The sequence below is a fragment of the Spea bombifrons genome, chromosome 5, assembly GCF_027358695.1.
Source record: "Spea bombifrons isolate aSpeBom1 chromosome 5, aSpeBom1.2.pri, whole genome shotgun sequence".
Lineage (NCBI taxonomy): Eukaryota > Metazoa > Chordata > Amphibia > Anura > Pelobatidae > Spea > Spea bombifrons.
In genome coordinates, this window is record NC_071091.1 from 30,626,535 (window position 1) to 30,644,088 (window position 17,554).

General features: G+C 38.7%; 1 protein-coding gene across 1 annotated transcript in view; it reads left to right on the plus strand.

Moving 5' to 3' along the window:
* NEK11 (NIMA related kinase 11) overlaps positions 1-10,725 on the plus strand; it is a 91,806-nt gene extending 81,081 nt beyond the window's left edge. Inside the window, exon 16 of the mRNA XM_053466332.1 lies at positions 9,900-10,725. Within this exon, the coding sequence (XP_053322307.1) occupies positions 9,900-10,107 (208 nt within the window). The 3' untranslated portion in view covers positions 10,108-10,725. The remainder of the gene's footprint in view (positions 1-9,899) is intronic.
* Positions 10,726-17,554: the final 6,829 nt, after the last annotated feature.

Here is a 17,554-nt window from a genome sequence, read left to right on the forward strand (position 1 = left end):
ATCTAAATCACGGTTTATTTCTACTAAGTAGTAGCGGTATTCTGAGCAGAAGAACTTCCGTGGTGAGTGCCTCTAGTGTGGGCAGATGTGAGACTACGTTTGGTCGATTGCAAAAATCTTGCACTGTTAGTCTCCGACAGGTTGAAGAACCAATGAAGTAAACTTGTATCGATTTCATCGGTAGATTTGCTGATTAAGGGGAACTGTCCCTGCCACAGCTTTTAACATTTCTTAATTCATGTATTGAAACTCATAGAAGCTGATATCAGTGCCAACAGTATTTTTCTTCTCTCCAAAGACTGTCTTAAAAATCAACAAAATGAGCAACTTATTATTAGAAATAATTAAGTGGGGAAGTTGATGTACATAAAGGGTGAGCTTTTGACAGGTCGTCAATTCCTTTTGTTTTGGCCAGGGATGAAAGGAACGGGCTTCATATCCCTATGTGGGGAGTGTGGCCCAAGACACCGTGGCGTTACCACTTTTTGAGTACCTGTCCACTTCTTTAATCAACAAGGGGAATTACAGAAGCTTTTGCCTAGATTAAGTTCATGTTCACAATGCTTGTTCACTTTTTTATTTTTTTTTGCAAGGTTTCTTTCATAACACACAGGTTTTGATGAGGGAGGTGAGCGAGCCTCTCAGTTGCTACGTCCTTTTGAAGAGTTAAGAGGTTCCCTTCCGTAAGGGGAATTTAGAATATCTGTCTGGCTTCAGCTATGGAGGGAAGGAAGGCAGGAACAATATATCCCCAGATCAGAAACCAATGACAACTACGCTCATAACGTCACTTTGGCAAGAAGCACTGTGCAGCCTTGCTTTTATGGCGCATCAGGAAGCATGACAGCTCAGAAATTGTTCATGTGAGAAGGAACAGGAAACCTGTGTTGTTGCGCGAAGCTTTCTGTTCTAGCTGATATTTTTATCCTATCTGAAAGAAAAATGAACCATCTGTTTTGTATTGGCATGAAAACAGTCTGTAAATGAATTAATTGTTATCTCCTCATCAAGCAAGTTTTTTGTGTATTGTTCACCGAGCTTTTATAATTGTTTTAAGGTACCATTAGAACATTCTATGACTCCACAACCACCATTTAAGCAAAAAGTAATTTACTTATATTGACAAATGGCATTCACAAAGCACATAGAAATTAGCTTCAATTAAATGATTTATTTAGAGCTAAAATCAGATTCAAAATGCTAGAAATTAATAATTCACCTCTTTTTTGTGGCAATTCAGTTATATACACCTCTGCTGCCCTGTCTTCCACAGAATAGTCCCACTGTCCCACCAAGCAGCCCCACTGTCTCCCCCTCTACAGATTCTCCCATCTCCTTTGACTGGCCCACAGTGCTGTAGATTCAATAAAGATCTGTGCTGGTTCATTCCACACTCTCACTTTGCAGCTAATTGCTGCTATTTAGCTGCTGAGAGAAGGTAGGTGTCCAGTCCTTGTGTCACCTCTTGTGGGGATCAACAACAAGATGGTTACCCAGTGTAATGTGAGCACTTTTTTTTTTTGCCATTCAGGGACACACTATGAAGCACATGAGATTACACACAGGTATAATATATTGTAGGGAACAGCTCACGCAGGGGGCGGCAATGACAGCATTCACACAGGTTTCAAACGTAAAGCGTGTTTATTTAGATGCTGTAGGCACAGAGCACCTTGTAAACAAAACAAACTCTAAGCCTGTCCGGCTCTAACTAAACATCCGGATACCTCTCTACAAGCCTAAGGTCTGGCACACAGCAAAGTAACCTCCTTCACTCAGTTTCTCCTCTCCCTGCAAACCTAACAGTCCTCTCTTTTAAGGCTTCCTCCCCATTAATGAGCTTAAGAAGCCTCACCTGAGGGCTCCTGGGTTTGCTACCGTGCCTGGCTGAGGAAACCAGGTGAGATATTTATCCCATCAACCACTCTCCCATACACTTTACCACTATATATATATATATATATATATATATATATATATATATATATATATATATATATATATATATATATACCAGATTTGCTCCATTATAAGACGACCCCCCCAACTTTTTTTTCATATTTAATAAAACCTATGATTGAGAAAATTTTTTTTTTTTTTTTTTTTGCAGAAATGCAGAGCAATCGGGCAGCAGGGGAGGGTGGGGGCTGGTCTTCACACTCTTTCTCCCTGTCCCTGCAGCTGCCTCTGACAGCTGGGGCACAATTGCCGGTACATCTCTTTGATCACTCCACAGGATGGAGTTTTTATTTTATTTGTGCCCTTTGGAAGATGATTGTTCCTTGCTGTATCTAAGGCATCCACCTCAACTACATACTATTTTTGGGATCCGGTAGGGTGAGAATGAGAACCAAAGTAAAGACGTGTTTGAGTTTGTCAAATGCATGTTGATCTTTTACTGATCACTTAAGTTTGTGTCTGTCTGGTTAGACATGTTAGAGGCAGGATAATGGAGGAACAGACTCTTGTGAATTTTCTATAGAAATTGGCAAATCCCATAAATCTCTGGATGTCTTTTTGTTTGTGGTTGTCGGCCGATCAAGAATGGGAGAAACTGTAGATTGTGAGGTGTTATGATGTACCCTACCAAGATTAAAAAGCACTCTTTTCCAGTTTCACAAGTTGATGTTGTGGTAACCTAGATACTTCGCGAATCACATGTTTTTGATGTTGGTCTAGGGAGGAAGAAAATATGAGTATGCGATCTAGGTAGACAACCGTGAACTGATCCAGTTAGATGACATGCACCCACAAACATAGTCTGTGGCAATGTCCTTGGTTTGAGGTAAAACAACACCTGGCACACCATCATAAATTGCTGATATTGTGCATGGTCTCCAGAAGATTTTTCAGGCATAGGGACTTGTGGTTTATAAATGGGTGTTGCACCCTTTGGAGGAAGGGAATGAGCTGCATAAGGAACAGGAGCCTGGGCTTGATTATGGAGTTGGTTCTGCCTGGTTTGCAGATCCTGGACAGACTGATTAAGGGCCACTAACTGTTTTGCAGCAATGGTATTGAGTAGTCCTACGGGCTTCATGAAGTGGCTTACATCAGAATCTCTTACAGTTGTGATGGAGTCCAGGAGCAGAAAGATAGCTGCATACACGTGCAAAAGGAGACACTTCAGTTGGAGATGGAAACTGCTGTGGTGACAGCTAATTGGTGCACAAGGGCAATAATTCCAAAAACGATTATATAAGAGGCGTAGTCAAAATCAAAGTAGAGGTCAGGGCTGGCAGCTTGAGGATAGAGGAAATAGACTGGATGTCAAAGCACAAAGTAATGGCAAATAGGAACAACAGGTACACTGAAGGTAGCTTAATAACAAAGCAAGAAAAAAGGAGGTGTGGCTATATATATATTTATCAGGTTAGGTCACACCTGGAGAAGGTCTTTAATTGATTTCTTGCTAATACCCTGTCTGTATGGAGATAGGAGCCAGGCCATGTCATCTACAGCAACCCAAGTGTGGCAGCATAGGGGAATGCTGTCCTGTATACTATGGGCCTGTTCCCATGATGGCTGCCACTCCTAGGATAAGAGGGATGTTACACCCGCCATCTTGGATTCTGAGAGATCGCCCTTTTCAGGTTTAGGGACTTGTGTCTCTCCTTTGTTGACAGTGATAAGGCAGCTGAGGTGATACTGATATTACTGAATGCTATAAGCTATATAAATAAATGGTAATAATTGTAACAAAATGGACTGTACATCTTTTTATCTTCAAATATCACTGGGGAAAAAAGCAAGCAGAAAATAACAATTCAAAAATACGTAAGCAGAAAAATATTGCTTGTGCGTGGCCTACTTTTTATGAAATTTACACTATATTTCAATTTCTTTCTCTGTAAAGATATAATGGGTAGTTTCAAGAAATTTCTGAAAATATATATTCTCAGATCAAAACTGTAAAGTAGACCAGGACACCAAGTATGATGTGTCTAACGGTGCCCTATTTTTTTACTTCAACTTCCATTAATCATACAGAGCTTTTTTTTCTTTCTTTCTTTATTTATTTATTATTTTTTTTTTACTAAAGCCTGGGGTTATCAAATGAAGACTGTGGCTGTGAAAATCCAAGTGCAAAAGTCTCTAGGGCTGTACTTCCAATTCCTTCTGTCCCTGGCCAAAAAGAGGCCTGGATCTTCTTGGTCCCCCTCAGAGGAGGAGAACCACTATAGTCTTTAAGCAGACATGGGAGCTAAAACTCCAGCCCAGCTCTCCTACCAAAAAGCAGATTATTTGGGGAGCTGGCTCTCATGTGGCATTTTCAATACATTTTTATCAAAAAGAGAGCTCTGCTATATGTAGTTATACATCTGACTGAATGTTATTATATACAATAATAAAAATTAAAATAATAAAACAATAATTTGTTCTATGCAACAGGAGATTAAGGTTTTATATTAATTTGAAACCCAAAACCTAATTCTATTGACAAAATTAAAATGACATTCCCTTAAAAAAACCTTTTTATAAGGTAATTTTTTCCCCCCAGTTTTGAATAATGAACATACAAACTTGCATGCACTTGCATTTTAGTGAATAATAACTATTTGTGTTGCCAGTGAACCAATATAAGATATACCCTCACAAAACAGACCGGGCTTACTTTCTCAATCAATTACACTGAAGTGTCATACTACCCATCACTGAAATATTATGAATGTTTGTAAAAGAGAACATTGCCATTTATGACTGATTTTATATGCAATATATTAATAGAATATATTATCCTCTTCCCAGCATATCACATTTTATACAAGTGCCTCACCCTAATCTACTTATTTTGGGAAGAACTGCTGTGTTAAACAGTCTTTAGACGTAGTCTTCTAAAATAGTTCCCAACCCAGTACCGAAGGCACATTAACAGGACAGTATTTAGTAATTACTACATAGTATTCTAATAAGAAAATAAAAAAAATGGCATGGGAACACTGTAGTATATACACTGTAGTATATAGAAAAGCTTGTAACAACTTTCTTCTAACCGCACCAGCCTGGACAGTATCTCTGTCTAGATCCAGGAAAAACGAGAGTGGGAATGTGGATGTCCTGTCATAGGCCGTTCTGCACAGCCTACATAATATGTGAATATGGAGCAGTAAGGGAATAATTTTGCTGATAGAGACACTGCACATAGACTTCATACTGTAACAAAATGCATTATAACTGACCAATGAAGGATGCTGGCATGGGCTGGCATGGCTAAGGTCCATACATACATCTGAGGCTGTTGGTTCCCTCTTGCAGAGGAATCTTGCCTCGCATTGTGGATGCTTTTATTTAAGCACTGCCCATTGGTTGAACTGGTGTTTTTTTCTGTTGAGCATCTTCCCAATGGCAAATGTGAGTCGATAGAGGTTCATTTGGGAGGTATGAAGTATGGTAAACTGGCCAGCAGACACACCAGGCACGTGATTGGTGGGTAAGTGCTAAATGGTAGGGGGCTACTGCCACTTATGCAGCAGTTCCCATCATGGGCTGGATACACACAACCACAGGCTGTGTTAGTGTAGTGTAGTGTGCTGCCATGCGTGTCCAACCAACGAGACAGCTCTGTTTTGTAAAAGTAATGTTATATTCCATATTAAAGTAAAAACAAGGTCCCCCAGCCATAATTTCACCTGATAGATATACCAGGTTGTAGCAGATGTTTTCAACACCTGCTGCTTTGTATGAGCTTGGGTGTCTGTTTAGTGATTAGCTGTCAGGGTTTTAATTTCTGTGTGCATATTAGATGCAACATTTTCTCTCCAAGTTCACTACTTAATTACAAGAGTTGGAAGTGGCTTTTAAAGAAGGCAGCTCATGTTAACATCTATAATTAACTTTTGTATTTATTTGTATTTTTTTTTATTTGCATCGTTGGTAACATTTTACATGTTTTTATTAGCGTTACATTTTTTGGATTTAGTACATTGCCATCTAGTCATATGCCAATGTGGTTGTGTCTAGAAACAACCTTGCTCTATATTCAATGCATAGTACAATTTTAGATGGAGACATGCTGAAGATGCTTGGGCTCTCTCATTTGCATAGCTACTTTATACAACGTTTTTAGCACAACATAGGGTTGGAATTGGAGCTACTGGAGCCATTACACTTGTGTAACGTTAGTACATATTAGAGGGGGAAGCTTGATATGTTAGCTTTAAGGCTGAGGTTGCAAAGAACCCTGAACATTTTGTTGTCCTTAGGTTTGTTCCATCTAGGCACCCATCATTGTGGTGTCCGAGGCAAGGGGTCCACCTGAGCACTCACTGATTAAACACACCAAAAGCACTCACACTATTTCCTTGGGTTGAATATGTAATAGTACCTGCATCTTTTTGTGTCATTGAGTTTATGCACTGGGTGCACACACTGAAAATGCCACAGTAAGGCTACTTTTTTGTTAGGGGTGTGGGTATGGCTCCCACGCAGCCTTCAAGACCTTTTTTTTGGAGGGGGATTAAGAAGTTATAGCATTCCTTTGGGTTTACCATGGAAAGAAACAATGGGCTACATATCCCTTTGGGAACTAAGGCCCCAGAGATTGGGGAACTGTCTTCTTAGAAAAGCACACTCACCTGGCACCCTTGATTTGCAGACATTGTTAAGCATTAAACCTAGGAAGGAGAAAAAGAAAAAATGCAACATTGTATACCTCTGTCCTTAATATGCTGGGAGCACCCTGATAAATGGAGCAAGGTCTATAAGGTTTGGGGGTTTGATGCCTGCGAGCTCTACCTTTTGGGTGCCACTCCCTCTTGAGGGCTTCTGTGGTCCCCCTTTTTGGTGTGGGGGAGTGCTAGAATATCTGACCCTCCCTTAGGCTTTAGCCAAGGAGGAAAGGAAAGGGCTGGATAGAGAATAAACCCCCAGAAGCATTTACCTTCAAGTGTCATCCTGTTGAAGAAGTAACACATCCACATCTTCACACAACGAGGGTAAGCATATGGCTTCTATGGGGAAAAAATGCCACCCTGGTGAGTGCAGCACTGCACACACTCACCTGCACTTTTATTTTAGTTATTTTGATTATGTGGTTTTTTTGGATTCCACTTCTTTTGGAAATGCTGCAAAGCTAGGTCCCTACAAACTTTTTTTTGGTAGGGAGTGGACTTTGTCTTTTGACTACTACTCCATTTTGAAGACTTCAGTGGTCCCCCTTTTTAGATCTGGCCTTTTCTTATGCTTTGACCAGGGAGAGAAAAAGGAAGAGTCAGCTTTTCTCTATGTATGCCCCCAGAAGAGAAGGATCTGGTTTCCAATGTGCCTCTACAGCACTGGCACATGATTACCTTCGTCACATTATAAGAGGAAGCACGAACATATTGCGTTTCTGGGGGAAACTAAATAAAAAATTGCGACTCTGTGCTATACTTAGAAACCGAGGGAGCTAAAGTAACTATAACGTAGGAAGCAGAAAGTGATATACCTAATATATATATATATATATATATATATATATATATATATATATATATGCATATATTTGCTGAGAATTCCAACAGTGCATTAGAAACGTTGTATGAATTCATGACTGTAGTTTTTAGACATGGCATTATTGAGATCAGTGTGTTTTATTCTGCCTGCTGTACAATGGACTTTTCAAACTTTTTCATCATCATACTCACACTGAATGTGAGGAGGTTTTGTTCTATAGATGAGAAACTTACCCCATCCAGAAGAAAATTATTACTCAAAAGATCAACATGTTTGTTGCTACAGTTCTGCAAATGGAATTGGTGATTTGGTCAGAATTAATGGTGTTGAGAAGTGCAGGCAGGTACTTATCCATCATGCAATACCATCAGGGAGGCATACAATTGGCTTCAAATTTAGTTATAGTCATTAAGAACTATCTTTGGCGTAAATAAAAACAAAGAGTTCTGGAAGTGATGGTATGGCGTCCACAGAGCCCTTTTCTCAACGTCATTGAGCTTGGCTGGAATTACATGAAGAGAGAGAAGCAGCTGAGGCTGCCTAAATCCACAGAAAAACTGTGGTTAGTTCTCTGAGATGTTTGGAACAACCTACCTGCCAAGTTCCTTAAAAACTGTGTGCAAGTGTAGAAGAGTTGATGCTGTTTGGAAGGCAAATGGTGATCACACCAAATATTTATTTGATTAAGATTTTTCTTCTGTGTATACTATATACACTGTATATATACATATGCAAAATGATTGTTTTTTTATAGAATGACATCACAGTGATAATCTTTGTCTCATCTGTGTTCTCTGCTAATATGTCTTTTGTATCTTTCTGCAATTGATTTGTCTTTTACAATCCAAAAACTGTATGCATGATGAAGGAAGCAAGAAGTTAAAAATTGACTCGACAACTTTCCCAACTGCTCAAATTGTAAAGATGCCAACAATAACTGTTTTGTAGAAAAGAACAGAGTTTGCCTTAGGTTTGCTTATGGCCAAACAAGAATTGTAAGGGTTTGAGCAACTTTTTATTTACAGATGTGTTATTTACAGTCCTGTCACTTTCAGCATCCACCAGTAACGTACAAGCAGCTTCATGAGCAGAAAGCAGCATATTGTTGTCTATATGAACATGTGTGGATTTTGATGTTTATCTAGTGCAGCACATTGCAGCACCAGACTTGTTAGTGGAATATCCTGTCATCTTGCATCTGGATTGGCGGGTATGATATTAATAAGGGAAGATAGTATCTGTATCCAAACATATGTTCAATAAACAATTACATTTACTGTGTACATCAGTCAAAACATACCCATGTGCCAATGTGGAAGTAATCCTTATCTAAATCCAAATGTTATATTATTAACAAATAAAGGCCACACCGACATTACTATGAAACAACCTCCCCTAGGCAGTTTGTTTGGGTGTGCAAAATGTCACAAATTCTTAATGAGTACTTTAGTCACAATTTCTGCATAGAAAAATGAGATGTAGAAATCTGAATACTAATTTTACCAATGGAAAAAGATAAAACTAACACATAGCACACAGTTGAGTCAAAAGACGCTTTAACACAGACACATTAACCCTTTAGTAGCAAGATAAAATGATGTATGTGTCAGCATTGCAATATAGCTTAGTGTAGTGCAGGGCTGAGGACCACAAACACTTGAGATGCCTGTGCTGCAACTGGAATACCCAAAAATTGCAGCTTGGATTTAATTTACTTTAAAAATTAAAAAGATCCCTACATTGCAATGGTTGAATTTTAAACCCTATTATTACTGTTGGTTTTATAAACTTTCTTCCTTTATACTGTTAGTTCAGAGTGTCTACATAGTTTTCTGAGACAACCAGGGGTGTAACTAGAAACCACGGGGCCTTGGAGGAAAAATTTCCCCGGAGCCCCCCAACTTCAACAGCTAGTCTGTGCCATCATTGCCCCCAAACAACTTGTCTGTGCCTTCTTTGACCGTTGCTCCCCTTTGCTAAATACAACATATGTAAACACACTCATACTAACACACATACTTCATCTCACCCCACTTACACATCCCTGTTCACACACAAGTGCACATGCATGCTCACACACACAAGTACACACCCATGTAACATTTAGGATTTTAGTAAATGTATTTTGACTTGTATCAATTTCAGTTTGTATCAAGGGGATCTAGACACAATGTTACAGCTAGTTTACTTTAGTTAAATATTTAATGAATGTCGTCTTGCTCAGAGTTTTACCTTGTTCTGCTTAGATGAGTAGAGATTTTTAATTGAAACAGCCATCCAGAGATGTCTTTACGCTCCCTATACCTGTATGTATGGTTATACACGTTTTGCATTTATAGCAGGATCGTTTATGCAATATGATATGCCTTAAAAACGAGTACACGCACAAATACAAACATACACACACATACTGTTTTAGTAAATCATAATGCATCCCCTTATTTACCGTTCTCTCAATTTTCTAGGTCGGCTGTGCAATCTATGGGAAAGAAAACATATAACAAAGTGTATAATTTCCTCAGAAGTGCAAGACAAACTAACAGAAGTGAAGAAGAAGTGAAGCAGTACCTAGAGACATTAGTTTCCAGGTCAAGCGAGTGCTTTATAGTGGACCAAATCCTTTATTTAGAGGAAGAGCTGCAAGCTGTATGTTCAAAAACAGATAAGGCCTGATTACGGCGTTCTTGGACGTTACATTCTGAGGCTAGATATTGTTACAACAGTGACACAGCTCCATACCTTTTATTTTAATGTTTTATTTTACCGTCTATAATTGGCACGAAGCGTTCTTGTTTAGTTCTAACCTCCTGGCGACAATGCTTATTTTTGTTTGAGGAATAACTCATACGATATTAACCTACTGTGAAAATGGCAACCATTGTTTCAGATCAATACTGAAATAGTAAAAATGGTGTCAACAAAAGTATTGTTTGGTGTTAATTACATTAATTATTATTTTTTATTTGTTTCATAAAAACTAAGACAAAATATGCAATTAAAACCCCTTTAAGGATGTTTATCCAAGGAAAAGACAGAAGCCTCCGGTTGTAAGAGAATTCAGCTATATGACGTTTATTATCACTAAACAAATACAATACCATATATCCCAACCAAATGTGAATTACAAATCATAAATCTATACTGTATTCTGTTGTGTGTTATTATTCTGTGCCTATCATATTTTATTTACTAATGATCACTTATTATAACCATCATTAGTATGTGTAACTGTAATATGTAAAGCTTGTTATTTTAAATCTTGTTGAATAAAAACATTGTTTCAGTAATTAACATGATTATGAAATCACTAAATAATACCTTAAAAACAGCATAAAAGCAAAAAATGCTTTTAGGTAAAATGAACAATAACAATTAAAAGAAACCAATAGAATCTGTTTCTACTTCAAATACAGTGCTGTGGAACAGTGAAAAATTGATTTGTAACCCTTCCAGACCTTTCCGTATATGTCAATCAATGTGTCTCATCTGCTCTTGAATTTTTTTAGATCACGACATCAAGAGATGCTTTTTGAGACATTTTATGCTCCTTCACTTTGCAAGACAGGTTCTGTGTAATCAGTGGCGTCGCTACAGGGGGGCAAGGGGGGGCAATTGCCCCCCCTAGGATATTCCTTGCCCCCCCTAATGCCCCCCCGCTGAATTTGAAGCCACCCAGGACAGTCCCCTTGACTGCTAACGACGGCATGGTGCCGTCGCTAGCAGTCCCAGTCAGGTGCTAACGACGGCACCATGCCGTCACTAGCACCGTCTTACCTTGATGGAGGTCTGTGGACCTCCATCACCACCTACCCCGAAGGGCATCACCGGGCCCACCCGATCCGGCCGGTGACGGCACGCGCAATGACGTCACCGCGCAACTTTATTAATAACCGACAATTGTCAGTTAAAGCGGTATGGGGGCATGCTGCTTAGATGCCTATATCTCAGGCATCTAAGCAGCTACAGACCTCCAACATATACCGTTGGAAAGGTAATCGCCTCACCTTTCCAATGGTATATAGATTGTAAAAAAATAATAAAAAATATTAAGTTAAGAAAATAAAAATGTAAAAAAAATGATTTAAACATAAAGTAGTTAAACTTTAAAAAAAAACAAAGTTTAAGTATTCTAGCTAAATGATCACTGTGATAGCCAATGTTACCACAGCGATCATATAGCTATAAAAAGTCACATTCCCTTTTTAAAAATGGCCGATACTAATTTTTAATCCCATGATCCCTTTGATCATGGGGTTAAATTTAGCCAACGGTAGAGGGAGGCAATTTTTGAAATCCTGATGAACTGCAAATATTATTAAAATCATCCATTTAGCCTGTGCGGTACGTGAGTAACCATCTCATCCCTGGAGTGCCTTGCATTTTTACAGCAAAACTTATTTTTGCTGTAAAAGTGATTTTTTTTTTTCTCCCTTTACAATCATTTCTTTGGGATTGTAAGGGGAAAGAATGGTGTGTGTGCTTCTGTGAGTGAATGTATGGAAAGTATGGTGTGTGCTTCTGCGAGTGAATGGAGATATCAAAGGCGTGTGAATGATCAGTAATTAGGGTTGAAGCCTTGACGTGGCATTACTGCTCATGTAGGAAGTTAAATTATGGCACAAAAAGTACACATTTGCAAGAACTACACCCCTTGGCGCATCAAATGAGGGGCTGCATGTGTTTCTAGTACAAACCTGGAGTGCGCTAGACACAAATGAACGTGTCGCTATGGATAGAAAAAACATATTTTCTAGCCAAAGCGACATATTCCATCATTATTTGTGCACTCAACTTTTGTCCTAGAAATACATGTAGCCCCTCATTTGAAGCTCCAAGGGGTGTAGTTTCTTAAAATGGATGAATTGTCTGAATGAGGGAGAGCATGAGTTAATGTGTTTGTGTGTATCATAGATGTATAATTGTGGAAGGGCAAAGATGGCACTAGCAGGATGTTTGAGCCTTGGGGAACAAGATGGCACAGGCAGGGTGTATATGGGACAAAGATGGCAAATCTTATGTGTGTTATCTGGGTGCTGGTCAGGTTCTATGTGGACAGTGTGGACGCCAGGGCTTGCTTTGGGGTGTGCAACCTGTGATCTATGCCTGTAATTTAGGGGGTTTTAAATATACCTTTAATGCTGTGTTTTTATGTGAATTCCAATTGATCTGTACCTGCAAAGCTGGGTTTCTGTGTTATTCTGTAGATCCATATCTGCTATGCTATGTTTCCATACATGATTTATGTGTACCTGCAAATACAGGGTTTGTATGTCTTGTTCAGTTGATTAATACCTGCAATGCTGTTTCCATGTATTTATTTGATCTATACCTGCGATGCTACGTTTCATATACTATTATTGTATACCTGAAAATACAGGATTTGTATGTCTGATTCTGTTTATTTGATATATACCTTCAGTGCTGAGATCACAAGTGAATTTCAATTGATCTATACATGCAAAGCTGGGTTTGTGTGTTAATGTGTTGATCTATACCTGCTATCGGCAGCAGGGTCTAATATTTATATATATATTTATATATATATATCGGCAGCAGGGACTAATATTAATATATATCGGCAACTGGGGCTAATATTAATATATATGGGCAGCAGGGGCTAATATATATATATATCAGCAGCAGGATCTAATATTAGGCCCTGAAATCATTTAGTGCAAAAGTTAAGGTATTGTGTTGTTTAAAGGATTTCAAGGATTAGTCGCACTAAATTGTGGCTTCAGGCTTCCCATGTTGAATGATCAAGTATTGTATTGTCCAATAACAAAAGTATCATTCCATAGCACATTACTTTTGGCAATATAAATATATATATATATATATATATATATATATATATATATATATATATATATAGATATGTGTGTGTGTGTTTTTTCAGTGGTATGATTTAATGGTGGAAATTATTAATGCCCCCCCAGTTTGACTGTGGTATCTTGTGTGCCCCCCCTATATATTGTTTCTAGAGTCGCCACTGTGTGTAATTGATGTTTAGATTCAACAGGACTAGCAGTAATCATTCCTGGGGTGTTTAGTGAAATTGGACCCACTTTTGAATTACATTTAGTTGATTCATTGTTTAGAAACTGCATGTTAATCGGGAGATGGGTGGAGCCACAGACTCTGAGAGGCGGAGGGTGAGTTTTGTGGGCTCTGGCTAGCGTTCAAAGAAGTACCGTCCTTGAACATGGCGTCTGGAGGGGGGGTAAGAGGGGGGCACTTGCTCTCCCTGGAAATTCATAAGGGATGCAGGGGAGGGAGACATTGTAGGCTGTTTAGAGTACGTACATCATTACAAATGTAATAACAGCACTTTCAGTGACACAATTGCTGGAAAACTACCAAGTGCCCTATTTTGTTTCTAAGCCATTATGTCCCTTTTTTACCCCCTTCAAACTACCATCTTTTTTGTAATACCTCAGAATCCTACACTACACTTTTCTTGTACATTGGGCGGGGAAGGGTCTACACTAAATCTACAGTGCAAACACTAACTTTTGTTGACTGCATCTACAATAATATTCAGCAGACGTATTGCTGGCTAAACCTTATGGAATTTGTATATTTGTATCACAAACCACGACTCCATTTATTGGCTGAACACCAATCTTGCTGTTGCCGGGTTCCTTGATGCCAAGGCAGTCCCAGCAATAGCCAATCTGTGCACTTGTGGTCGTGTGATTTGTGACAGGGCTTGCATCACAGAAAGAATGGTTATAATGTTAGCTCTGCCCTTCTCTTACTCGCAGTTGTTTTGTGAGGCGAGAGAGAAACAGGGATACATACTTATATTCTACAGAGGTCCTTTTAATTTCATTTCATTTTACAGTGCTCTGTACATAAATTATCAATATCAATAAACAAATATCAAGTATCCCGTAACATGATGTGTGACATACAAACTTAGAGTTATACAAGGTAAGAAGGCAAACGAAGATTGTGTCACTCAGGCAGATATATTGAAGTTTTGCCATTTTTGTGACTCCACAGTTCTTTTAACCTTTTAGGTAGTGTATTAGGTATATTTATATTGCACACATAGCATCTTCTTACACTCTTTCAACTTTGTTTCTGTAAACACTTCAAACAAAATAAAATCAAATAAACTAAGTTGCTTGCTCAGTAATAGCCGCTATTATTTTCATTTCTTAAAGACCTTACATTACATTTATTTATAAAGCGCTGGCAGATTCCGCAGTCCTGTTACAATCAGTAGAACAAAATTTCACATTCAAAAACACATGCAGTAACAAACTGGTACAAAAGGAGAAGAGGGCCCTGCTCTTGCGAGCTTACAATCTAGTCGTGGTTGAGTGGGAAGTGAGACAATAGGAGAGGACTGCTTGGATGGGGATGAGTTGATCTGGTTGCGATTATGTCGTAGCCGCTTTCTGCTTTGGTACCTGGTATGTCGTTTCCCTCCCGTTTAACTCCAGTATAACGCTTAAATAGCCACTTATAAGGAGACCACTGGGGAGAGGCCACAGCAGCTACATTTCCAAGCTTGTTTCCAAGTGAGGCCTCGAGATTTATAGGACTGCCTCACAAGTGGTCAGATAAGGTAATTGCATACAGGAGGCAGATGTTTCACACCTTGGCTTACACATGCAATTAAGCTAGAGTAGAGGGCACCAAAATGAACCCTTTGATAGCAGCAGGGTACGGAGACAGGCAGGATACAGACATACCAGGCAGGGGTAACAGCAGGAGATGAGGGGTTCAACTGAAATATGGGATATTCATACCAGGTGAAAAACAGGGGTAACAGCAGGAGATGAGGAGTTCATATGAAATATGGGATATTCATACCAGGTGAAAAACAGGGGTAACAGCAGGAGATGAAGGGTTCATATGAAATATGGGATATTCATACCAGGTGAAAAACAGGGGTAACAGCAGGAGATGAGGGGTTCAAATGAAATATGGTGGACATTAGTGATTGCCAGAGCATGGATGAAAGCATGAAGACCAGGGATGGATGTCTGGATAGTCCAGTGTAACTCTTAAATAGCCATTTATAAGAAGGCCACTTGACCTTATCATTATTATGACCTTATCATTTGCGCTGTTATTGGCATTTTTAATACTGCATTTGGCTTTGACCATTAATATGTTGTGAACACTGGCCCATTTCCCTATTTATGAGAAAGGAGAAGAAGTCTACAATGTAGACTTTTTGTATTACATTACCTAAAATGCTTAAAAAGTCGCTATTACCTCATCGCCGGCTTGTGTAAGCAAGGAAATATATTGACTGTTTGATGTGACGAGGTAACGGCTTGTAAAGACTTGTAGACTTAATTTGACTGTTGTCTGAGACTTGAGATTGAGTCTCTATTATGGTGCCTGGCAAGGTGAAATCTCAAAAAATCTGATATACATACCTTAATGTGATGTTGATGAACAATGGGAAAACTAAGAGAAAGAGAATAACAAAAAATCCTCAACATATATAACATAACATGTGGAATCTAAAATCATAGTTATTTCCTTTGGTTGGCTATAAAGTGAATTGGATTGTTGAAACCAATGCATGTACCATTGAAAACCTACTAGATAAACGCTATTAGATCTATTATTGCTGAAACTGAAAAATGAAAGTGCTTTCCCTTTAACCCTCCGACCATTTATCAGCAGAAAGCAAAAAAAAAAACAATAACACGAAGCATCTAAGATGAAAAGCGTGTGTACATGAAATGGCATCAAAATAGTCTCAAGAACGTAAAATTACTACTAAAAGAGACAAGAAACAACAGAAACAATCAAAAAAAGACTTTGAAACTTTTTTTTCACCACAAATGGACAGAAATCAAGAAGATAAACATACAATAAATCTTTTGCAATCTCAGTATATACCTCTCCAGACGATTCAAGAAGCACACAGAGAGACACTGTTCCTCCGGAGCTTTCGAAAATAAGCCTAGAAGATGTTTTAGATGAAATAAAAAAATAAACTACAAATAACATATTGGATATAAAGAAAGAAATATGTTTATTATCAAACAGGTACAAATAAAGGACAAGAACACTGATTTAGAACTTCAACTAAAACTCTAAAAGGATACAAACACAGGATTAGAGAGAAAGATCATTCCGTTGGAAAATAGAGTGTGTGACAAAGAGGACTGCTAACAGGCGTATAGCCTTATATATATATATATATATATATATATATATATATATATATATAATTACACTTAAAAGTTATGTTTTAAAGGGGACACATTTCAATGTTTATTTTATATCCAGAGAAGAAATAGAAATTATTATTAATAAGATGGTAAATTTTAAAACACCGGGCCCAGATGTCTTCAGACACTTGGTCTATAAAACATTTAGGACTAACCTTGTTTCTCACTTATCCTTAATTTACAACAAACTAGTCCAGCAAAATTACTAAGGGTAACTATACTACCAATCTTAAAACAACATAAGAATTCTACTGACTTAACTAATTACTGCCCAATTTCATTGATGGGGATATAAAGAGGGTTTTGCACTCCATAATCCATGCTTGAAAATGGCTTTGTCCAAGGAAGATCTTCATGAAATAACACAAGAAGAATGATTGATATTCTTGATGCGTTTGGTATATTCCTGCTGACCCTGTCATTAGACGTCAAGAAAGATTTTGACAGGATCAGTTGCGGATACTTAAATAAAGTACTTTTAGCTTTTGAGGGTTGGATATGCCAAGCAATAATGGGTCTTTAATCCCCCTGCAAGAAGAGTTAAGGAAAATACCGTATTGGCTCGGATATAGGCCGCCCCTGTATATAGGCCGCACCCTAAAAGTTTGGTGCTTTTTTAAAGAAAAAGTTTTTTCTTTAAAAAAGCACCAAAAAAACATGCTGCCACTCTGTCTCCCCCCCCGAGATATGCTGCCACTGTCCTCCCTTCCCGAGATATGCTACCACTGTCCTCCTCCTCCCCCCCGAGATATTCTGCCACTGTCCTCCTCTGCCCCCCCCGACTTACCGGAGCAGACTCCCGGGTGTCTTGCGGGGCCGGCGGGGGACATCTACGCAATACGCGTATACAACTTCCGGTGCCGGCACCCGGGAGTCTGCTCCGGTAAGTCGGGGGACGGGGGCAGTGCTAA